Consider the following 25,658-nt stretch of genomic DNA (forward strand, 5'->3'; position numbering starts at 1 on the left):
AATCTACACATAATAACTAACTCTTTAAAAGTACTTGTACTTGATAATAAGTTCTCAGATAACCTATGCCCTAACTAACTTGGACACACTGGCAAGAGGTTATAGAAGGCAAGAACTAATTGAAGAAAGACACTGCATAGGGAAGCTACTGAAGGAAGATGACCTTTAGAGCAAGTAATTTTTCCTCTTTTGGAAGGCATTGATATTAGCAAATTCTTTTTTTTTTTTTTTTTTTTTTTGTGTGTGATTTCAGTAAATCTCTCATGGTTCTGTACATTCTAAAGTTAGTATATAATTGTAAGTTTGTATTGATAACAAATTACTTATTACTGGTATCTTACTAAGATATGTCGTTCTGGAACTACAAGTCATTGACTTTATTATGTTACTAGAGTAATATAGTAATATAGTAACTAGGTGGACTCTTTCTCTGTACTTATATTCCTTGGAATTAGGAGGGCAAATCAGAAAGGGCTTGTTGACATACCTTTTTTTTGTTTGTTTCAGTTCAGTTACATATGAAGAGAGAATTTCAGGAATACTGAAATGGCTTGATTACAGCAAATCTGAAAGGTAACAGTAATATCCTAGTGGTTTGTAAGAATACAGCTTAGAATGGTTGTAATACTTTGCTGTTGAACTTTCTATTAGTGTTTCTGAAAGTGGAATCTCCCTCACCATCTCAAATGAGAATTTGCTGAACATGAACTTGTAGTATTAGTTAACAATTTTCAACATAAGGTTGTAGATACAAAAGAGGAAGAGGTGCATAAGTATCTGAATGGAATGTACTGTTGTTTAAGTTTTCCTTTATTGTTTTGTCTTTTTTTTTTTTTCTTGGCATATGTCCTAGGTGAAACATGAAACATTCAGTTTCTAGTCTGAGTGTAGGATGAAAGATTTTGTATGAAAGGTCTTACAAAATAAAGGTTAAATATCTGAAAGTAATTGCAGGCAGTAATTCAGCATGAAAAGCAGATGTCAGTACTGGTAGTAGTGGTGTGGATATTACTATGTTTGCATGTATCAGAGAATGACAAAGTAGAAGACTTTTACATCTTCTAAATGACACGAGATTCTGAACCCTGTAGTGATCTAGGACTGTAACTTGGCAGTTAAGTGCCCAATAGATTTGTATCTGTGGCAGTTTAAATGAAATAATGACAGATTAAGAATCTTTTGTGTGTCTGTGTGTGTGTGTGTTTAAATAGAATGACAGATTACCATGCTGATCTTTGTAACATGTAAACAAGTGAAATCTTTTATATGATGATTTTTTACCAAAGTCTTCATATTTGCAGTTAGGAGACACTTTCTAGAGCCACACCGCTTGAGCAAGATAAGGTCATTTTGGTGGTAGTTGCATTTGTATCTCAAGGAACAACTTGCTTTTTTCTCTAAAATCCTGAGGTTTTACAGAGTGATTTCTGGATACTATTAAAGATACTGGATACTGCTTCTTAAAATGTAATTCCAAATAAAATAGTCCATGTTGATTAATTACAAAACTCAGAGGAAGGTAGATGATTATAGTTACCGTTTTTTTTTCTTTTTTCTTAAGGTTAGAGGAAATTACTTATAATTATGTTCGTATTTCCTTTTATTTTGTTTTAAATGAGTTTTTTTTTTTTCAATGCTGTCTCCAAATTTTCATAATATTTCCTTTTTATTTATTTGTAACTTGAGGCCTGATTTCTACACTTTGTATATTGAAGAACCAGATTCTTCTGGACATTCATTTGGACCAGTTAGTGGTGGCGTAAGTAGTTTTTGTGGTTTTCCTAGACTAAATATCACTAAAAATGGTGCCATACTATAAACTTATCTGATTTATAAGCTTGGAAAGTATACTAGATCAAAAATTGCCATGACTGTTTTCTGAGTTTTCATTAAGTTAGACTCTTGCTTGTAGCTGAGCCCGTAGTTATGATTTCAGCAGTGTGTGCGAGCCAAAAGAGCTGTAATACAAACAGACTGGCAGAAAATCATTTCTGTTCATGCTGTTGTTCATACTGTTCATACTGTTAATACATAGTATTAAGTTTCAAGTTGAGTGCATTTAGACTAAACTGCAATTTTATTGGCAAGTGATATTTGGAAGCATGTGGCCTAGAAGGTTCTCATAACTGTCTCTTATATATTTCATTCATTCTACTTCAGTGTTTGTTGATTTGTAATATTTCCTTTTTATCTGCATGCATGAAAAAAGTTCAATCTTTAAGGAGATTAGGGCTTATCATATCAGCTCCTTCCTAGAATGGTCTTGCGTAATAGCTTTGAAAATGATCTTCAACAGAAGGCCTTCTTGTAGTGGACAAGAACACAATAACTGATCTTTGTAGGACAGTTTTAGGCTCCTTAATTGAAAAGCAAATTCCATTTCTCTTTGTGCACAAAGGCTTTAAAAACCCTTGACTATATGCATGATTGTATATGTGTGCATTGTCCTTGCATGCAAGATTGTCAAGAGAGTGCAGCTAGGGGAACAAGAAGGGTGCAACTCCTCAGACTGAGTAAGGTGTTGTCCTTTCTGTTTGCTCTTTGAAGGAGACAGTAAGTCAGCTATGCCATTTAGGGAAGAGCCATTCTCTGTGAAGATCTGCAGGGTGGGTTGTGATGGATTTCTCCCATATTACTTCAGTGGTGGTGTGGTGCTCCAAACTGCTCCAGAACGGGTCCTCCATGGGCAGGTGGCAGCTCTCCCCAGCCCCCCTGCTCCTGCATGGGCTCCTCTCCACGGGCTGCAGCTCCGGCCCGGGGCCTGCCCCTGCGGGGGCTCTCCATGGGCCGCAGCCTCCTCCAGGCCACATCCACCTGCTCCACTGGGGGCTCCTCCACGGGGGGGCTGCAGCGTGGAGATCTGCTCCATGTGGGACCCATGGGCTGCAGGGGGACAGCCTGCTCCACCAGGGGCCTCTCCACAGGCCGCAGGGGAACTGCTGCTGCCTGCCTGGAGCACCTCCTGCTGCACTGACCTAGGGGTCTGCAGGGCTGGTGCTCACTCCTCTCTCCCAGCTGCTGTTGCACAGCAGTTTTTTCCCTTCCTTAAATTTGCTCTCGCAGAGATGCAGACATTGCTTATTGGCTCGGCTCTGGCCAGCGGCAGGTCCCTTTGGAGCCATCTGAAACTGGCCCTTATGTAACACGAGGCAGCTGCTGAATTCTTCTCACAGAGGCCACCCCTGCAGACCCCCACTACCAAAACCTTGCCATGTAAATTCAGTACAGATGGTCAGTGATTTTCTGTAGGAAGCTTGAAGGGACTCTGTATTGGAGAAGGGCACCACGTTTCATTAGATGCTATAGGTAACAAGTGTATGTAAATATTTTTGAAATGCTGCTTATTGTTAATACAACGACATTCTCATGCTACAATGACAGTTGCATTTAATATTATAAATCTTATATTTTATATAAATTGGGGAGTAAGGAAAAATTTATCTGAATGTGTTACATTTTTCTTTTAATAAACATATTTTAAAGCTAAAGTAATAGAAAAAAAGTCTAATGTGAGTCTTTAAAGTGTACTTAGTGTAGCAAATTCTGTGGTAGAGTATTTGGATTTTGCACATCTGTACTCTAATGGTGATGGTAAATTGCACTGGAGCAGAAGAAATAACGAAGCAATATGAACAGCATGAAAGCTGACAAAAAAACTTGCTTTTTTCAGACTTTGATTTAAGTGATAACTTGATTAAGTGATAACTTGAAATCAGCAACAAAGGAAAGTTCTAATGAACCTTGTTTCTCTCACAGGTAATCAAAGCCTTAGAGCTAGCAGATCAAACACTAGGAATGCTAATGGAGGGACTTAAACAGAGAAACCTGCACAATTGTGTAAACCTCATTGTTTTAGCTGATCATGGTAATTTATATAATTTTGTTTTTCAATGTAAACTTCACTGAGTTATTGTTTTCTTGTAATATGTGTGTTTACTAGTTTTAATCAATTTTATAAATCACTTTATGGTATCTTGAAATGTAACTGTTTCTGTATTGTTCTCTAGGGATGGATATGACCTACTGCAGCCAATTAGAATACATGACTGATTACTTCCAACAGGTTAATTTCTACATATATGCTGGGCCTGCAGCTCGCATTCGAGCAAGCAATGTTCCTCAGGACTATTATACTTGTAAGTGTGGACCAATCCTGGGATTGCACAAGCACTATATCAGGAAATAAATAAACAAACAAAACTTTCTGTATCAGGGAAAAGAAGGGAGAGAGGTAAACCATGGAAGTGCTCTATTCAGTGAGTTTAGAGAATTCATAAAGTATTCTAAAAGGCATAATTATTGCAGATTTTAATGAAAAGCGGGAATCCTATTGCACTTTCTTTTATCTTTTCTAATTGTATTTATATGTATAGACACAGAATTTATACAACCTGGAGCAGACTTTCCTTGGCTTAAGTAACAGACTAAGTCAGACAGGAACAGAGTTAACAAAGTATACTGAGGAGTCCAGAGGAGCGAATAATGATGTTTATTATGTGTTTTATTTTCTGTATAATTGTTGACTTATTCCTTCTAATAATCTTACTCTTTCTGAAAGAACTTGCCTTCTGTAAAATGCTCTGATTTGTATTTTAGAAGGCTAATGTCAAAAGACTGAAGTTACTCTTCTAAAACATGGAAGGTGAAAGTGCTAAGACAGACTGGATTCTTTGTGACTGCTGCTGGAATTGGAATACTAGACAAGCGGTCCAGGTCCAATTCAATGTAAATAAGGTTCTATTTCAAACAGAGGTTCATAGGGCGAAGAAAATTTGGTTTTCATGATTTATCAGCTTTAGGTGTAGGCAGTCATTACCACAGCTTTTCAACAGTCTTTCTTGATGTACCCAAAGTACCAGGTATTGTCACAGGCTACCATGTATACAAGCAGTTATTCTTGGAAACATAACATTCCTGTCCATGGAAGGTTATGGTTACCATAATCTTCACAAGTTAACAAAGAAATTCAATTTTACAGGGAAAAAGTGTGTTGAAATTTTTCTCACAAGATTTTGGACCTTCAACTGTTTTAATGTATGCTGATTGATCTTTTCTTTTTAACAGTTGACTCAGAAGGAATTGTTAAAAACCTCACAGTGAGTAAATATTTTAATATTTTTTCCTCGTAGTTCCTCTTAATAGGAATCTGATCAAAAAACATAGTTTGTGAAAAACTGAGATTACAGTGCCAGTTTAAATAGCATATTGTAGTGTACCACATGAGGTAGTTCTAGAAGTTGTTCAAAAATAGTACACAAATGAGTGCTGTGCTGTATTTCTGTTCAAAACAAAGAAGTTTTCTGAGCTTCACTTTGAAATGGAAGAAACAGCTGACTTCAGATGGAGAAAGTAAGGTGTATCTTCATTATGGAACAGAATACAACACAGTGGTGCTTTAAATAATAGACATCCTGTTAGCTCTGTATCACAAGGGCTGCACCCAGGCTAGGTTAAAGCAACTTTTCCATGCAACAGATTTTGATGTTGTAGAGTACATTGCCACAGGGTTTTGTAGAGGCTTACTATATAAATACGAAGGGAAGATTTTAGATGACTTTAAGAAGGACAGGCCTGAAAGGGCTGTTAAACATGATGCACAAGTAAGCCTAGAGGAAGCTGAGCAGGTACAAGAAAGAATATTAATTTAATACTTGACTTGTTTGTTTATGCTTTCTTTATACTTTGGTATCTGATTCTGGCTACTATTGGAACAGAGTACTAGGCAAGATGGACCTTTGGCATGAGGCGATATGGCTCTTAGGATCTTTTATGGCATATGACTTAAGCACTTGCAGGACTTTTAGGTATGCTGCACTACCACTGGTCTCCATGGTGATAGTTCTGCCATACTTTGTGGATGTAGCACTTGAGAGCAGGTCCAAGCTTGCCTGTGTCTCCTGTGTAGACCATTGCTCCTTCTAGGTGTACTCTGGCAGTTGAGTGCTGAAGGATGCAAACAAATGAGTGCAGGATGCAGTGCAAAACACAGGAAGACCAAGACTGTTTCTTTTACTGAAAGGTGATAAGGTGGAACACTGCATATTTTTCTTTATAGTCTCTTAGATAGATAATTCACTTTTTTTTATTTGTTTTTTTTTGTTGTTGTTGGTTTTTTGTTTGTTTGTTTGTTTTTGTTGTTGTTGGTGTTTTATATTTATTTATTTATTATTATTATTTTTAATCAAGTTATACATTAACTTGTTATACATGTGGTATGCAAACTAGCATCCTTGTAGGAAGCTTGATTTTTTGTATTCCTTTAAATTTATGATTCACAGTGAATTAAAGACATAAACTGCTCACTCTCTCTGTATTGCCATAATTTTCCTTTCTTTCCTTCAATGGCAATTTGTTTCCTATTCTGTGACTAGTCCTAGTCCAAGCAGTGGACAGATGTTCTGATACTTCTAGAGCTGAGTATTTACTCAGCTTGGAAAAATACTAGGCTGTCTCAGCTGAGTGTATTTCCAGTAAACCACCACTGGAGGTCTTCCTGTAACCTCTTGAATAACTCATCTGTGCCATACAACACGTAGCTTTTGCCAGCCACCCGAAGTCCAGAGAGCGGTGAAATTCCTGTTTAAATTCTTATTGATTCTGAATACCTAAGAACATGTCCTACACGGGAGTAGAATATCACGGGCTGGGAATAGAGGAAGGAGCTTTTTCAGTGTTACATCTTCTACCCCATTGTATGACGTGGAGCCTGTCATACCAAAGAGCATTAGTGTGAAGGCAATAGCAGATTCTGCATGTTCTCTACTCTAGTTGAAACTGCTACTGGTAATAGTTACAAGGTGAGATGCAACATCTCTCTTTTGTAGGAATAATCCTGGATTGAGGAGACTTCCTTTCCCCCTGTCTATTCGTAGATAGTTATATCCCGTGTTTTGTCTCTTTCAGGTTGTTAGAAGGAGGCTTTGGGGCAGAGAAGGAAATTGTGGATTGTATATTAATTAGGTCGATTTCCTCTATTTTTTCCCTTTTATTAGAGTATCTTTTGCAGAATGATCTCCTCTCCTGAGCTAGCAAACCCACTGAATCCTTACATGTTGCTTTTCACTGTGCTTCTTAGATGACTATCCAGGGACATTTTACTCTCATTTCATACATGAATGTCATTCTGTGCATAGTATAGAATTCTACGGCTCAAAGGTGAAGATGTCAGATCAGACTCCAAAGCATGCGATAGTTTGTGTGCTGCCTGTGTGATAAAACAGGTCCTCTTCTCTGGCTTAACCTGCTTTCTAGCAGCAATTCCCTCAGCATTTTAGCTGTTCTGTGTTGTCCCAGATTTCTGAACGGGATCAACACCTCTAAAACATTGCTGTGATGGTTGCTGGCTGGTGGAGTGGCTCCTGATGATGATATGCAGTTAAATCTTTGCAGCATGTTGTATGGTTGTCATTAGGCTCTTGATGGCAAACTCCTTCATGGTATGCCTGTTAACACAGCAGTTATATTAACATAGCAAATGTGGATATTAAAGCTAAGGACTGTAGCTAATAGCTGAGCACTAGACATTTAGATGTTCAATCTTGCACCTAAAACTCTAGACTGTACTATGTTATGTATACTTGGTTTTCTTTGTTGTTTATTGAATGGCAAAGTAATAGAAGATGGCAGAAAATCATGAACTACCTAGGAACTTTCTCTTGTAGGTTGTGAACTTACATACGAGATGCCAGTGACATTAGTATGGATGTATAGAGTAAACATTACTACTAAATGTCTTTCAGCCTTAGCAGTGCTTTTACCACAGTATTAGTATGCTTACTATATGTATTATAGCAGTATATTTTCAAACAATTCCAAAATAAGTCACTTTTCTTTCCATTGCCTCTTGGGCTGAAAATGAGGTATGCAGGGTTATTGGAGAAGCTATCTCTGAACAATATGATTTGTGCTTACATACCTGTCACTGTTTGTGATAATACTCAATGGTGGATTTATTTTTGATACTGCACAAAACTCATGAGTGGGCCCTTTCCTGTGTTGCAGTGCAAAAGATCCCCTCAGCACTTCAAGCCTTATCTGACACCTAACCTGCCAAAACGGTTCCATTATGCTAACAACATTCGTATTGACAAAGTTCATCTTTTGGTGGATCGACAGTGGCTGGCTGTAAGGTACCATCATGTTTGTGACTGTTTTCCTTTTCATTTCATTCGTTGATGCCTCCTTTCTTGTTTTGTAAGACTTGCAGTGTTACATTTAAATTTTTTTCATGTGTAAAAATAATGTAAGCCAAGAATGTATTTTAGTATGATTGAAATCTTAACAGTCTAGTCAAAGAAGTCTAGTACTCCAGAACAAATTTTTACAAAAAAAAAAAGAAAAAAAAACTATATTAAAAAAAAATAGTATCAAAAATAATGCAGTTAAAAGTGTTACGCAAATCTTTCCTAGTATCTAGACCTTTTCCTGGTGTTAAGGTCATCCTGCCACTGTTCTTCTGGGCCCTTATGACTTCAGTCTGCTGTGCTTGTGGATATGGCCAGTAATTAACATTATGAATCCTTCATCAGTAGGAATATGATGCTTATGGTTTTGTTTTTTTTTTTTTTCACTCTGTGATCCTACTGAGGTCATTTTTATATGTATGCTAACACACTTCTATAACTTCGTCATTCTTCACTGGTCTGCAAGTCAACACAATCTCATTCTACTGTTTCTGGCATACTTTACATGTGTTAAATACTTGTTCCTCTTCTCTTTTTCACTTCTAAATATGGCTATATTAGTTTCCAGATCTACATTTCTTTAATAACTCACCAAAACACTGGTGAGTTGTTTCTAGCCTTGGGGTCTCCAGAGGCCAGCTTGGGCAAGTCTGTTGTCATCTCATGTCTGTAGTCTTCTGTGTCTCCCCTTTTCAAGCCCCTCTGCTACTGTACCAGGTCAGTTTTTCTCCACACTACATCATTACCTCAGAGCTGTAAATATCTCATTCTACACAGAATAACCAATTTTTACTGCTATCTATATAAAAAACTATGTAAAACTCAGGACAAAGTTGGTGGCATTAGTAGCAATACTGTATTTCTTAGATACAGGGCTACAATAGCAAAACTATGATCTGACTTGTAGTTTCAAGGCTATTCAAATACTAGAAAATACCTGATCAGTACATGACTTGATTGTTTATTTTAATGCAACCAAATAATTGTCCTGGACCTAAAAATAAACGCCCAGGGAAAAATCATAGAATCATAGAATATCCCAAGTTGGAAGGGACCCATAAGGATCATCTAGTCCAACTCTTGGCACCACACAGGTCTGCCCAAAGTTTAGACCATGGATAAAAATGTCACGTTCACCTTTTCTTTTTAGCTCTGCTTGAGTGTTCTTGTGCCTCTGAAAACAGGATACATAGGTCTGACAAGTATGTGTTGAATAAATATAAGATGACTATGTCTTTATCTTTCCAGGTATCTCAGCAACAGTTAAATTAATACAAGCGTTAGTCACCATAAGTCAGACTATTTTGGCATGTTAATAATTCTATAACCCCCTCACACATACACATCTCTCCTTCACCCTTTTAAGATATATGATGAGATTGCACTCTCTTGTAAGGCAAAATCCCTTGCAGTCTTATTCATGTCTTTCCACAGAAGATAACAGATAAGTTTTCCCATTATTACTTTTATATTAAGTTGCTGATACCACAGAATATAACTGAAGAATTCTTCCTAAGCAGATTACACTGTTGTGAAAGTTCTTGCCGAGTAAAGGCCTCAGTTCAAAAACAGGCATTTATTCAATTTATTTTGAAAACATTGATTCACTGTACACTCCATAGTTGCCTAGAATACATTTCGTTTCTGTCCATAGCAAACTATGTTATAAGATGGAGAGTTCTTCATAAAGATGGACACAGGATGAGCAAAAAGCAGCACAATATTATTTCAGAGTCAGTTCTGAGGATGTTGTCCAGAGTGCAGTGATTCAGGATGACTCTTACTAGCTGTCTCTATTTGTGCCATTTTAATTCACAGTGTATGATGGTTTCTTCTTAGGGACAACAGTTACACGTTTTGTGATGGAGGTAACCATGGCTATGACAATGAATTCAAAAGTATGGAGGTAAGATGATTTCTATTAAAGTCTTGCATCTTTTCATGAAGAAAATCAGTATGTGCTAGATGAACCAGGAGAATATATAATAGTTTTTGCAATGCGCTTTTTCTTACCTGTCGTCCAGACATGTAAACTGTGAACATGTATGGGGTTCGCATACTTGTATTGCTTTTCATCAGTGTGTACAAGTCCAGCTTCTTTGGGATCCTGTAGTAAAACTTGTTGTCGCTCACCTTAACTCCATGGAACCAGTAAATCAAGCATACTGTGTTCAGATGTGGAACACTAAGTTCTTTCCTTTTCTACTGAAGCAATGACTGAAAAGTCTCCATAAGCTCTGGGAGTCCAGTTGAACATCTGAAGGCCTGTGTGCTCAAATAAGCTAAATCTCATTTTCTCTGCTTGTCTTACAAGCCTTAGGCATGTCATCAGGGCAAAAAGGTCATTAATATAGTCTGTACATTAATATAGCCTGTATTGAAATTTTGTCTCTTTCACGTCCTGTAACAGGTCTATTTAGAGGTCTTGAGCTTTTGAGCTCAAGAGGATACATATTATTCATATACTTTTTGTGATGTGAACCTTTAAGTAAGGTCAAGCATACCTCTACTAGTCCCATGTCCTGTGCCTAATAATGAGATTCTTCTAGGTCTTCACAACTGTATTAAAACCACATGTCAATATACTGATCAGAATGGCACTCAGTGTTTGTGTTGGAAAAAAAAAATAAAAAAGTTCTGCCTGACGTAGAGACATTAATCATAGATAATCTTATGCTGGTGGCACAACGACTGATTAAAAAATGTTTATTTATAAAGTAGTAATATGTCTTAATATTGTCTTTAAAATATATTAAAAATTCCTTTTCTATTGTGAGAACATAAGAATATTATTTTAGAACAGATCATTGTCCTGTTTAGTCATGTTTTCTGTATCTCATGGCAGAGAGCTAAGAAGGCTTATGAAGTAGTAGAAACTGATGTGGGACTGTATGTAGTATCAGTGTTCTGTTAAAATGCTTACAGATCCCAGCAAGGGATGTCCAGTACTAAACTGTACTGTTGGCGTTACTGACTTAGGTCTCAGCAAGGCTTGAGATGGGTCTCCCCAGTTCCCTACTGCTGGCTGTAGCCACAGCAATAGGCTCCTAAGCTATCCAAAGATTTTTGAGAATGCGAACAAAATACAAAACCAAACCTTATATTTCTGGCTCAATATTAGCATTTAAATAGGATCTGTGAGTGACAAAACTCTGCGTTTATTGAAGTGGTATTGTTGTTACCAACTTTTGCAATGAAAATATAAAAATGTGTGAATTTGAAACACAGCAAGCAATAATTTTCATAAGTATGCATCAAAATATTAAAAAAGATAAAATATTTTTTCTTAAAATTATAGGTAATGGGCAAAATTTGCCTTTTTTATCAGAGCAATCCTGTATTGTAACTTATGACTGTGAAAAGGCTATTTTGGTCCAGTGTCCCCATTTGCATAAAATACAACTGAATTGTTTTTTTAATTTGGGTTCCTTTAAATAGCATTTTTTTTTCCAATCTAGGCTATATTCCTAGGATATGGCCCAAGTTTTAAAGAAAAAACAGAAGTGGATGCTTTTGAAAACATCGAGGTTTACAACCTTATGTGTGGTGAGTAGAAACAATCTAGTACTTATGATAAACCAGCAGTGCTTTCAAATGCCAGTGTTGTGAGAGAAAAAGAAGAGTAACAAGAAGTTTGGTGAATTCATTCAGAAGCTATTTTTTTTTCACATACAATATGGAAGCCATGCTGTTTTGCTTCCTATGTGGTGCTGAAAGATTAACTGCCAGAAATTATTTTGTGTTGGAGGTTGTTTCTGACTGCAAAAGAAGTCCACTAAAGAACCACGGAGAAGTGCTCCTGCCATGTGGGCTTGCTGTTGAAGTGGTATCATGTGGAATCATTTGGGGATAAGAACCTTTTAGAGAGAGTTACAACTCTTGCTCGTAGCTTCAGCTGAACCATTGCAGCCACTACAGTAAGCAATTAGGAAGTATGTTCCTCAGAAAATAAGGATTAAAGGATCACACAAAAATGCAATAAAATAGAATGCTTACTGAAGTGAGTCCAGAGGAGGGCTACTAAGATGATTAGGGGTCTGGAGCAGCTGTTGTATGAGGACAGACTGAGAGAGCTGGGCCTGTTAAGCCTGGAAAAGAGAAGACTGAGGGGAGATCTCATCAATGTGTATAAATATCTGAAGGGAGGGTCTCAAGAGGATGGAACCAGACCCTTTTCAGTTGTGCCCAGAGACGGGATGAGAGGCAGCGGGAAGCACAGGAAGTTCTGTCTGAATATGAGAGGGCACTTCTTTACTGTGAGGCTGACAGAGCACTGGCACAGGTTGCCCAGAGAGGCTGTGAAGTCTCCTTCTCTGGAGATATTCAAAACCCGCCTGGATGCCATCCTGCGCAATGTGCTCTAGGTGATCCTGTTAGCAGGGGGGTTGGACTAGGTGATCTTCAGAGGTCCCTTCCAACCTCAACAGTTCTGTGATTTTGTGACTTGCAAACAAGTTTGTACTCTGCATAAAATCATTTAATCTCAGGAATGTTATGGCAATGTATAAAACTGCATGAACAGTACTCAAGTACATAGATTACCAAATCTTGAAGATATCAATGAACCTTTGTATCTGGAAAATTGCAAGATGATGGTAGTTAACTTAATAGTTTAAATAATTGAATAACCTGTTTGTTCTACATTTAGAAAAAAATTGACAGAAAATGCATAGCAGTGGAAAGAGAGTCTATTTAAAATGCTATTCTAGTCTTAAAATAGCTTTAAAAATGATTTAAAATTTCAAAATTTCCAACAGATCTGCTACATATTACACCAGCACCAAACAACGGAACACATGGCAGCTTAAACCACCTGTTAAAAAAGCCTTTTTACAATCCTTCACATGCAAAGGAGGAGTCATCTCCTTTATCATGTCCAGTTTCCAGTCTGATTCCTGCAGATGAATTGGGATGCACATGCAATAATGTAAGTAGGAACTTTTGGAATCTTTCCATCATCTTTTTCAAGTGTGTTCTCATTTCTTTGATTTTTCTAAACGCTTGATTCATTCTGAAGGATTCTCTGATATTTTACAGATCACAGATTCTTCAGTAATAAACATGAGGTTAAATCTCACCACAGATGAAAGTAAGTAGAAAGAAATGAAAGGGACAGCAATATTTTTAAATCTATGCCTGTTCTATATTTTAAGCTATTGGTTTCAGTGGGAATTTTTGCAATGTTAATTGCAATTTGAAGTGAAGTAGGAGAGCCAAGTCAGAAGCATAACTTTTTTTCTTGTTTCTTTGCATTTCCTTAAAAGATACTAATTGATACTTTTGTAGTGACATTTATGCACAAGAACTAGATCTGAATCCCATTAAAATCTTGAGAAAAACCACACAGTTTTCAGTGGAAAGCCTGAGTACTTCTGAACTATATGACATATCTGTTTTTTGCCACCTTGCAACCATATGTTTGTCTTTGATAAAAATTCTCATACTACCATGTTTTTCTGTGAGGTTTCTGGAAATTTTACGAAGCATTTCAATGTTTGCTAGCCTAATAGCTCTCTTTCCACTGGCAAGGTGAATTCAAAAGATTTATATTCATATGAAATTGCAAAGAAATGAGAATTTGCCTGTCTGATGTCATATCATGTTGACCCCTCTACGTTAAACAAAATTAAAACTGTTTTCTACATTTCTTTATTCCACTTAGAAGCTAATAGCTTAAAGAAATACATGCTTGTGTTTGTTGTCAGTTCTGTCTGTATTTGTTAATGCTTTAATTTACATCTTGCTTTGTGTTTTTTCTCTGCTGGCTTAAACCTTTGTGTCATCAGAAATGTTATAGAAGAATGAATCAATCATTTTTTCTTAAATTATAGTAAAGAATGCAACCTCATACCATTTGCCATATGGGAGACCCAAAGTTCTTCAGAAGAACAGCATTTATTGCCTCCTTCCCCATTATCAGTATGTGAGTGGATACAGCCATGATATCTGGATGCCACTGTGGACTGCATACACTGTGAATAAGCCTGTAAGTTATCAAACATTTGTATCATTCTTAAACGTCTAATACACTGGACTGAAAATGTTGTTCATTCATTACGAATTCTGGTTAAGGACTGGTGGATATTATGTGACCAAGGCCTTTATTTCTGAAAAGGAAAAAGTATCAATGATATCTGTCAAATTTTAAATATCTAAAAATATGTTTAAATAAGTGGGAATGGCCATATGTTAGGGACACAAGATATAAAAGAAGTTCGTTCCATTAAGCCAGTTCTTTAAAAGAGAGAAAGTGTGAAGGTTACTCGAACTTGCCTGTCAATTCCTGAGCAAAAGTGGTCTGTGATTTCCAAAACAGAAACTTTTAAGTTTTTCAATGATTATCATAGTCTTTATCCTATTAACAAACCTTTATACAACTCTGCAAGACAACTTGTACTAATGCATGATCTGTTTTGCTTATTTGTTCCTATTACATTATATAATTTATGAAATATCATTACATCTGAATGAAACTCTGAGAGTTCAAGGGTATGCAAACCTAGAAAAATCTGAGTTCCCGGGGTCTGTAAGCTAGTGGACATTCATGAGCTTAATCCACTGTATAATTTGACCCTTTTTCTAAGTTGCCACGAGGAAACAACTTTTACACTTCAACATTTATTTTTCTCTCTGAAGAGAACTGTGTTAATGATATCTACGTGATTTCTTATTTTATCTGTACACATATGGGGAAATAATTTTAAACATATATGCTGCTAGAATGTTTGAATTTCAGAAAGTTTTACTCTATGCTTTATACTAATTGTTCATAATCTGGGTGGAAGATCATAAATCCAACCCTAACAAGGCTTAAAACCTAGTGAAAAAAATGTCAATTTCAGCAAAGATTATTTTTACTTCATTGTTTTTGATGATCTGCTCTTATAGCCTGGTATGAAAGTGCATTACCATACTGAAAACCAGTTAATTGTGGGCAGATTTTTTTTCTGAATTTGCTTAATTACAAAATCCCACCAGAGTCGAGGTCTTTTTAATATTTCAACAACAGCAGCAAAAAGCTCAGAAAATCAAGTTACTTTTCAGCCATTTTCTTTTGTTGAAAACCAAATTCTCAGTTGGAAAAGTTTTTGCCCAGTGTAACATCTAAGTTAACACAAATACATATATGTGGGAGTTTCTGGTGGTGATTTATGCAACGTTGTGGGAAGCGGTGAATGATTAAGACGGAAGTATTAGAGTGTATAGCTCACAGCAGACAAATACAATGATGTACGTTTCCTATAGAAAGAATAGGAAAGAAGAAATTTTCGCTCTAATACTCTCGGAAGCACAATGGTGAAAGGTTGTAAGTTTAAGAGTCAGCTCAATTACTAACATACCTTCCACAGTAAGCTGACATCACAATTTTAGTTTAATTACAACATGTAACACTTGAGGAAAAGCTTTGCAAGTTATGACAGCAGTGGAAGGACAGAAGGCTACAGCCACTACCTTTGACTGTAAGCTTTGGCTACAACACATGGGAATGGCAGAAGACTGCAATTTCTACATAATTTTAATGTCTCTTACATTACTTATGTTTTCAATAAAGCCTTTGCAGAGATTTATACAATTTGCAAGGTGGGGTATTTTTGGACAGTAGATAGCTATAAAGAAGGGTTTAAACCATAAAACAAGTGGTACAGGCTGAAGTTCTGCTGGTTTTGTGTGATTTAGAAGTTTTGAAACTGGGCTGGCTGATGAAGCCAGCACACATGCACACTTGAACTTGATACAGAATCAGGGATATCATGAATAATATATAGTTACAGATCTTAAATAAATGATGTCAGACTTCAGGTTGCTTAGTATTCTCAGTCAAAAAAAAAAAAGATTGAAGGATATATTTTTTTTGAGGCTTTATACTTTATATACTTTTATACTTTTATATATACTATATACTTTTTTATACTTTTTATACTTTTATCTGCCAGGGAAGAAGGCAGGTTTTTCCTGCAGAAAGATAGCTCCTCCACCTGGCCGCAGACACCTACGGAATGTAGAATATCTTTGCTGTATATAAAATCTTTGTATATAATATCTTTGCTGTATATAAAAGTGAATTCACTTTTTACAGTGGAACTGCAGTTTTATTTGCCATTCTGAGCTTTCAAGAGGTTTTCTATGTAGGAATCTGGAACATTTTTTGAGGTTAAAGAAAATTACATGTAAGAATTTTTAAGTTTACTATAAGAATGTATTAAAATGTATAATAATCTAATCTATTTTATGATGAAAACTGCAATGATACATGTCTAAGTCACTGAGTTTTTTGGAACTACAGCTCAGTGCACTGGGATAATGGAAGTTTTGTTTTGTGTGGTTTGGCATTTTTTCTTCTTGATTACCGAAAAAAGATTCCTGGAAGTGGCTGAAGTTGACATGACCACAGCAGATGCTCAAGTCTGTCATGTAATGCAAATATCTCATGCTTCTCAATGTTAATTACGAACTAGTCAAAAGACAAAAACCTGCATCAGAAAAGGTAATGCATGGTGTGGTAGGCAAAGCTATTTTTTACAGTTGTAACTGCATTCTTCACGAGGCATTATGGTTCTTTGAACTTAAAGACAAGGAGCCAAACAGCTAAACCTGGCCTGATTCTGAAGTTTTGAGAAGGTGGTTGTCAGTGTCAAGACCTCATTTCTTAATAAATCAGCCCTTCCAACAGCTTCTTTGAGAATCTTTCTATTCTTATCGAAAGACTACCTATTTAAAAAGAGCTAATTTCTCTCTTTTGAGGAAGAGGAATGGAGAGGTGGTAGAGTGAGTATATTAGTTTATAGAGCATCAGAAATAAGGCTTGCAATCTTGGGTTTCACTAACTGTTGATCTCATTGTACTAAAAGGTGACATAGGTAGCCATTCTCATCTCTTGGCAGCTTTAGATATTATTTACCACCTGACTTGTAGATCTTTGAAAAAGCAAGCTGAAATATTCTTGAGTGGTTGCTTTTTCAATATTTTGAGAGTTCATATGATGTTCATTATGAATTCTCATTTCTTCAGTTAAATTTTCTCCTGTGTTGCCCAATGTAAACAGCCATGAGCAGCTTTCATTTCCTGAATGTATGAGAGTGTTTCAGAAAATACAGGATGTAGTACGCACATGAGACAGCTCTAAACCACTGTCTTCCTGCCATGGCACCTGTATTACAGCTCATATTGTATAGATAGCTTCAAGTAACATAAGATAATAAGGGAAGAGTTGGGGGATATTCTCATGGCTTCAGGCTGGAGAAAACATGAATGGTCTTGAAAACCCAGCATCATGATATAGGTCTGAAAGTAGATTCATTGCTGTATTTGGATAACATAGGTGTGACCCCTATATTTAATGAGAATTAAAATGAAGTTCTGTTCAGGACGGTCCTTGGCATGTTTACTCTGTCCCTTGTTACTTTGATTCATATTTTCTTTCAGGGACCATGGAGAAATCAAAGTTGTTGTTGAATATCACAGTTTAATTATTAAGTGAATTTCTTCAGAGTGAACCTGATCTGTTAACCCTGCCTGATTGATTTCAACACTAGAAAGGACAAATTCCAGAAGTGAATTGGGTGTCAGTTTTGTATTGGGATATACATTTGCTTAACAAGGACAGTTTATCTTCTCAGATGGCAAAAACAGCCTTTTGTATTTCGTATTTCATTGCATGCCGTATATGTATTTTCCATTAATATATAACCTGACTGTGATATGAGCATCTTTAGAAATTCACATGAAAGTAAGTAAAGAAATTAAATCAAGAAGTGTGAAGAGGCATGAGAGGAACTTTCCACTTCTTTATTTTTGTTTTTTTCTGCTTGGTTTAAACCAATCAAAATCTACAATGTGCTAAAATTCAATTTAGATGTTTAACTTCTTCATGTAAAGGTGTAAAAATTAAATGTGTTCCCTTCTTACCAAAATGAAAATAAATAACACGTAAATAAGTATGAAAAAAGAAAGTGTAGTTAAATACATAAATACACATTCTCATGTTTTATTTAATGCCATTGTATAAGGCTATAGAAACAATTACACTAGTCAGAATGACTTTTGGCCGGGTATTAGCTAGTGCGTATGCTAACATTAGTCAGTTGAAGTTAGTGAAGCTAGCCAGTAAAATGTGCTGAATTTACCCTGAATTTATTTAACTTTCACTCTTCAAAGGCACAGACTGTTATTATTGAGATAGTATTCTCAGATGCTAAGGTGTGGTGTTATTGCCATCTTTATATATAAACTGTTTTGCAGGAGGATGTGAAATCATATTTGTGTTTCCAGAAATTTGTAAAAGGGATGAATGAGACAAAGTTGTCGCCTGTTTTTGCCTAAGGTATAACCTTATTTTTGCTAATACAGCTTTAATCCTTATGCTGCATAAGGATTTCACTGAATTACCTACAAACAGAAGTAGAGGAAAAACACTTGGCAGAGAGCATCAGTGTCCATTACTTGCATTGGCCTGATTCATTATGAAAACAGGAGAAAATTCAATGAAGACCATTCTAGAAAGTTAAAAACATACAGAGCATTATGTTAGCCACAGCCGTGGGTGTAATACTTTTTTTTCCCTTTTCACAGGAAAGCACATCTTCTCTTCCTCCCACTGTTTCAGACTGTCTGCGGGCTGATGTTAGAATCCCTGTTGCTCATAGCCAAAATTGTTCCGACTACCCAGAAGGGCTGAACTTGACATACGGTTTCCTCTATCCTCCCAGTGAGCATGATACTTTTTATAGCTGGAGCATAGAAAGTCTTAATCAGCTGGATGTGGGTTTATGTTTAAACATATACCCAAACACCAAAACAAACTTCTTTGGATCAGCATGTTGGGCAGAAAAAGGTTTCCAGTGTTTGTAGACTGACCAAAAACCAGACAACTGCTACTTGTATCTAAATATTTTCAGCTTAGAATATTTACATTTTTCTTTAGAAAATGGAATAACTTGAATGTGATGAAAACTGGTCAGAAAGATGTAAAAGGATTTGAGTGAAGAGCTCCCCCTATTCCTCTGTATGAAAATTCATTTTCTATTGACAAATTTGGTAATGACTGTATTGAACAGGTTGTAGAAACAAATTTGGAGATATTAGTTTTGGAGAGGATCATGCACTGATGCTCAAATATCAGCTTCAGTTACAAATGGATAGGAATCAGGTAGGCACAGAGCCTTTTTAATCATATCACAAAGGTACCACACAAATTAATATACTTTGTAAGATACTTTCTTTCTGGGGAACTTGCTTCATAGAGAGATGAAATCAAAAGAAAACACATCTCATGAAAGCGGAATAGCCTGGAAATTACAATAGGTGATAAATACAGTGACTTTATGCACTAATAGTTCCTTTCCAGTCTACTCCATGAACAAATAAATTAAAATTATTCTCTGAGATATTACATGTGAAAAAAAAACCACAAAACTGTCATTGGTATTTGACGTAATTATGACAGAAACTTTCTATCTAGCCCAATATAGTTCAGACATAACTGTGTCTTTGTATATGGCTTCATGTGTTGTGTTCTGACTCCTGTGGAGTAGCAGAAAATTTAAATGTTAAGAAATGTAAAGTGATTTAATTACATGTACCTGAAATTTATAGTGACGCATGTATCAAATAGGTCTTTGTATACCATTTCATTAATATATACTTTGTTCTTTTATGTAGACTTCAGTTCATCTGTTCTTGAACAGTATGATGCCTTACTCACCAGCAATATTGTTCCCATGTATGAAGCCTTCAGAGGTAGGATCCAAGATTTTGATTATTTTTGATTAATTTTCTGTAATTAACATTGTGGATTTGATATAGCTATGACAAGGACTTAAAAGCATTAAGTCGTGGCCTTCAGTATATCCAGATCTCATGCAAATATATTTAAATCTTTTTAAAAATAGATGTATGAAATTTTACAATACACTTACGCGAACTAATTTTTTAATGTTTATAGTCCTCTGCTTAGGTGTATATAACATGAAGTACTAGCTATGGAACTCGTGGAACAATATCCCCATGGGGAAAGGCTCGAGTTGAAGGAAAATGGCACATTTTCTTTTCTTTTGTAAGGTCTCAAGGGAAGACAGGACAAAGTTTGTAAACAATGCCCTGATACCTGATGTTTCATCAAACAGAACCTCAAACCAGATACTGTAGAATATTTCTTTCAGGCAGATATTTCTGTTATACAAGTACAGTAAGCTACATTAACCCTTTCCAACCAACTTGACTTGCATTTGTTTATAATCATTGATTAGAATTTATACAAATGCCTGTTGTCCTGTTTTACTTTTAGGCTTATGCTCATTCTTGTAGGCAAAGAATAGAAAGAGAAATTACTGAAGTAAAAGTAATGATCTGGGGTGAGGCCAGGCCAATCCCAAGCACAAATACAGGCTGGGCAGAGAATGGATTGAGAGCAGCCCTGAGGAGAGGGACAAGGAGGAGGTGGTGGATGAGAAGTTTGGCATGAGCCGGCAATGTGCGCTTGCAGCCCGGAAAGCCAACTGTATCCTGGGCTGCATCAATAGCAGTGTGGTCAGCAGGTCGAGGGAGGTGATTCTGCCTCTCTGCTCTGCTCTTGTGAGACCCCACCTGGAGCACTGCATTCAGCTCTGGGGCCCCCAGCACAAGAAGAACATGGAAGTATTAGAACGAGTCTTCCATCCTTGGAAGTGTTCAGGGCCAGGTTGGATGGGTCTTTGAGCAACCTGGTCTAGTGGAAGGTGTCCCTGCCTATGGCAGGGGGTTGTAACTAGATGGCCTTTGAGGTCCCTTCCAATCCAAATCATACTATGATTCTATGATGTAACTACTTTTCTAATGCATTCAGACATCATTTATTCATTCACACATCATATAAAAAATAGAGATCCAGAAAACCTAAGTGGCTTTAATCTTCCAAGTAAATCAAAGACATTATGGAAAATCCAGTGTTCCAAGGAAAACTGTACAATAGATTTAAACTTACAAGAAGTTACTATAGGCCATAAACAAGAATAAATCTATAGGGGGTACCTCCCAGCCCTCCAAACCCATGTTTTCTTTTTTTTTTTTTTCCTTGATAACTGCAAATATTCAAATAGTCTTAGTAGATTGTAATCTACAAATTATATTTGCTCAAATAACATTTGTGAAATAAGACAAATTGCCTAGTGATATTTGACATGAGTTCTGTAGAGTTAGGCTAACTCTCAGGTGGTAAATATTCCTTTCTCAAAGCCATTATCTTGGATTCTACTAATTGGCACATTTTTGGGTGCTAGCAGATAGGCCAGAAATAAATGGCCTTTCAGCTTTATAATTGTACCTTTGTCTTCAAATTGATAATGAATGCATTGTCTCCAGTAGTACAACGGAGCTTGCAAGAGGTGTAATAGCATTTACCATTACCCTGAATGGTGAGTGACAGCCTGTACTTTGTGATGAAATCCAAATTCTGTTTCAAGAGTTGATTTTACGGGCAGTTTAGTTTGGATTTTTTTTCTTATCTATCTATAACAAAAAATAAAAAGGCAAGGTGTTCTTCTTCTTTAATGCAGAAATAACCCCAATTTAAAGTTAAATCTGCTTGTATTTTTTTTTTAATTGCAGACATATGGGACTATTTCCATAATGTGCTTCTTCAGAAGTATGCTAGAGAAAGGAACGGAGTAAATGTTATCAGTGGACCAGTGTTTGATTACAATTATGATGGCCATGTTGACACTGTTGATGAAATTGCACAGTAAGTATACAGAAAAGCCAAAGGTCAAGCTCTGGACTATTTCCCGCTGTCTCCAAACAAGCCTTTTTTTCAGAGAGAATGAAAAAACAAGTGTCAAGGAGAACTGAGTCTTCCCCTTCTAATGATACATCCACTGTTGCTCATACAGTGGCAAATTCTCTTGGAAGCAGGTACAATACTGTCGAAATTGAAGTTCCAGTAAAGAGAAAAAGGCTTTGCAGTTACATGTGTAACTATGTACATATATGCACAGATACAGACCAGTAATTTACTTCCTAAGTTTATGCTTAGACTTTTTGTCCTCTGTAGTGGAAATACTGGAAGAATATATGACATCTAAATATATGGAGGATGTGCTTAAGTGCAGTTTTCTTGCTTCTATGTTTGTGCCCACTCAGCTATTTGTTGTTTCTCCCTGTTTTCTCAAACTGTGTTTTAGCAAAGACCAGTTTTGCATGTTCAATGCATTCATGTAGCCGGGTATGTAATGTGTAACATTCCTGAGAGGTACTCTTGGCTTTCATAAAACAGAATTCTGTAAAAGATAAAGACCAAGTATTACTAGGGAGTAGTGAAAGTAGAAGGGAAAAGAACAAAAACCAAACCAAACAAACAGACAAAATAACCCAAAACAGAATATGCAAACAACTTGGGTTGTTCCAAATATAGGGAAAATACCTTTTGACAGTAAGGACACTTACGTAGTAGAAAAATGCTTGGAAATCTGTCCTGCTGAATCTGTCTTTGGAGATGTTTTATTCAGGGCTAGACTTAATACCACATCTGTCAAAAATGGTTTGAGAATGGGAAAATCAACCCTGCCATGAAGTAGGAGGGTGGAAGGGAGGAGAGACTGGAACTTCCTTCCAAGCAGAATGCCGTAATACACAGTCGACCACATAATTTTGTCTACAGTTTTGAACAAGCATGTTCCATTCAGCATGCTATTCAGTCATAGTAAGCAGAACAATGATTTCACTGGTGGTGTTTGGTTAAATTTTGAAGAAATACAGCAAATTTGGGAAGCTCCTCATAAGTTTATATACAGAAGTGGCCATGCTAACAAAATAACCAGTAAATGGAGGAAAAGACATTTTGAATTAGGTATCCTAAACTGGTGGCATATAGCCACAATTCATCATTCTGGCGTTTCTTGTTGACAAGAATCAGATGCTGATCTTCTTTTCTCTCTTCTTCTGCTCATTTACATGTGGTTGAAATTCTTAATGTAATGAAGGGCACATATGATGCTCTATCATGCCCCATCCAGATGTAGAGATCTCTGAGTTTGACAAAGCAGAGTGTTGAGCACATAAGCAATCCTGTAATTTTCAGTGGGACTGCTTGTAGCAAAAGGACTAGTCCATGCATGTTTGGCTATTCAGGAAACAGATACTGAGACTATGAATCCCCCAAGCTGTTTATTTTAATCATAAGAAAAGTAGAAGTCATAACAGTGAAAGATCTGTACTGAGATGAATTCTATAAAATACTAGTGGTATCAATGGTTTTTACAGTTGATATCCAGATAAATCCCTTAACTAATGTTTGTTTTATAGGCATGTAAACAACACACAAATCCCTATCCCAACCCATTACTTTGTGGTTCTGACTAGCTGCAAGAACAAATCCTATACTCCCCTGAACTGTACAGGCTCTTTGGATGCCCTGTCTTTTGTCATTCCTCATCAACCTGACAACACTGAAAGCTGTGCTGTAAGTATAGTTTTATGTTTCCGTGTGCAAATAAGCTTTGTGAACTGATTCCCTGTGTGATACAGTTATCTGGAGAATCATTAGATGTCTAAGGTATTTAGACCAGTATTTAGGTAAATTCATTCCCAGTAGCTGAGCATGAGTTGAAAGATCATGAAGACTAGGAGAGCAAGAAGCTCCAGGAGAAGCAGCAGGAAACAAACCAGCTGATTGGAAGCAAGCGAGAAGAATAAATGAGGGTTTGGTAAGAGGACTTGGAAATACTGTCACCCGACAGGTGAGTGAGAAGGGCTGAGAACAGCAGAACAAACAAGTTTGATGAAATATCTGTATGGAAGGCTGCAGGATAAACTTACTCTGGAGGTATCAGAGGTCTTGGAATATTACTCCCTTCAACGTAGCCAGAGGAATTCCTTCAGTCCTTTGTTCCATGTTTGTCAGAAATTAGACAGCAGGCATTTAGATGGATCATTCTGCAGTTGAAATTCACAGTTAACAATCAGAAATACATACTTTAATTAAAGGAGACATATGCTTTCCACTAAGAGTGCAAATCTCACATTTTGTAGCAAACAATGACAATAAATTAGTGGAGTATAACTTGTATTGCTGAACCAATTATTGGAATATACCTATTCCATAAGCCCTGGGATGCAGAAGGTTCCTTAGTTCAGTGTCTGTGTTAGTCTTCCCACACAAAAGTATAGCTGTACAGACTTGAACTAGCCTTCAAAGCAATGCAATTGTGTTTATTTAGTTAGTGATTTGGAACTCATAAATCCAGATGGGTACAAGCTTATTGCTTAGAAAGAACTCGGATATCTCCACTTCTGTGTTGTCATCTCAGAGTTGACTGCACAAAATAAATAATCTTTATGAATTAGCCTTTATACTCTAGCAATTAATCTGTTGTTTCTAAAGTTTAGCAAAAAAAACTCAATATCATTGCACTCCATATTTTTCATTGTGTACTGTGAACAATTGTGTCAGAAGAAGATATTGGTAACAGAAAAGCAAATTATCATCTGCATAAAAACTTTGTAGGTAAATAATTCAGCATATTTGATTGTGCTTATATTGCATTGATTAGAGCTTATATTTCCATTTTTTCCCTGTCTATCTAGCAATTATTATTGCTGTCCAACAATCAAGGCTAAGCTGCTGTAAAGACTTTGTTAAGGTTCTCACATACCTGTTTTTTGGCTAGCCTGAGTACTGTAGTTAATTTGTACAGTAACTAAAACTATCCTGACTTGGTTGTTTAAAATAAGACTCACATGTACTTTGTAGTTAAAAGCCATATTTGCCATTTCAGCATAATTTTGCTTCTTTGTTACTTTGGAAGTGGTGAGAGGGAACATCCCTTTGCCTCTATGTAAGTGAGATCTGTAAAAGCAAGGCTGCAAAGATGTCTAGGAAAAACTGAAAAAAGTTTTACAAACTGAAGGCCTTTAATGCCATAAAAGGCACTCTCTTGTGTGGTGGTTGTGTTAGACAATGACCAGTGCTGGAACATTGATCTTGTTTGTTTTGGCAGGAAAACAGGTTGCCTTCTGAATGGGTTGAAGAAAGAGTTCAGGCTCATTCGGCACGTGTTCGTGATGTGGAACTGCTAACTGGGCTTGACTTTTACCAGGAAAGACAGGAATCTGTCTCTGAGATCTTACAGCTAAAGACGTATTTGCCAACCTTTGAGACTGAAATTAACTGACTTTGTGTTTAAAAAGTGGTATTTGGAAGAAAGAAAATCAAAGTGATTTCCTTGCTAAATTATGCAGGAAACACGGCTGCCGCTCCTCATTAAGAAAAGACACACTACACAGCTACTTTTGTTTTCAATTCCTGTTCTTCAGTCAAGTGTTTTGTATGAACTGAATAAAAATTATCTTAATTTACTTAAATTGTCATTGCTAAGCCAATTTTCTAAATTGAGAATATTTTAACGCAAATGGTTTGGGGAAAAACAAACAAACAAACAAACAAAACCTGTAACAGGAGCATGTGTCATGGTAGAGAACCCAGAACTGTAAGCTGTATAGAAACTT

At 36.5% G+C, this 25,658-nt stretch overlaps 1 protein-coding gene across 2 annotated transcripts in view; it reads left to right on the top strand.

The window, feature by feature from the left end:
• Window positions 1-25,414, top strand: part of ENPP3 (ectonucleotide pyrophosphatase/phosphodiesterase 3) — a 43,813-nt gene extending 18,399 nt beyond the window's left edge. For both annotated transcript variants that reach the window (XM_040552133.1, XM_040552135.1), the window contains 16 exons: window positions 508-573; window positions 1,687-1,759; window positions 3,757-3,865; window positions 4,008-4,136; window positions 5,065-5,096; window positions 8,002-8,129; window positions 10,023-10,089; window positions 11,642-11,729; window positions 12,941-13,110; window positions 13,221-13,272; window positions 14,015-14,169; window positions 18,753-18,888; window positions 19,842-19,919; window positions 21,765-21,897; window positions 23,457-23,613; window positions 25,151-25,414. In XM_040552133.1, coding sequence (XP_040408067.1) covers window positions 508-573; window positions 1,687-1,759; window positions 3,757-3,865; window positions 4,008-4,136; window positions 5,065-5,096; window positions 8,002-8,129; window positions 10,023-10,089; window positions 11,642-11,729; window positions 12,941-13,110; window positions 13,221-13,272; window positions 14,015-14,169; window positions 18,753-18,888; window positions 19,842-19,919; window positions 21,765-21,897; window positions 23,457-23,613; window positions 25,151-25,324 — 1,747 coding nt within the window. In that variant the 3' untranslated portion in view covers window positions 25,325-25,414. The remainder of the gene's footprint in view (window positions 1-507; window positions 574-1,686; window positions 1,760-3,756; window positions 3,866-4,007; window positions 4,137-5,064; window positions 5,097-8,001; window positions 8,130-10,022; window positions 10,090-11,641; window positions 11,730-12,940; window positions 13,111-13,220; window positions 13,273-14,014; window positions 14,170-18,752; window positions 18,889-19,841; window positions 19,920-21,764; window positions 21,898-23,456; window positions 23,614-25,150) is intronic.
• Window positions 25,415-25,658: the final 244 nt, after the last annotated feature.

Source organism: Cygnus olor, chromosome 3 (assembly GCF_009769625.2).
Source record: "Cygnus olor isolate bCygOlo1 chromosome 3, bCygOlo1.pri.v2, whole genome shotgun sequence".
Classification (NCBI taxonomy): domain Eukaryota; kingdom Metazoa; phylum Chordata; class Aves; order Anseriformes; family Anatidae; genus Cygnus; species Cygnus olor.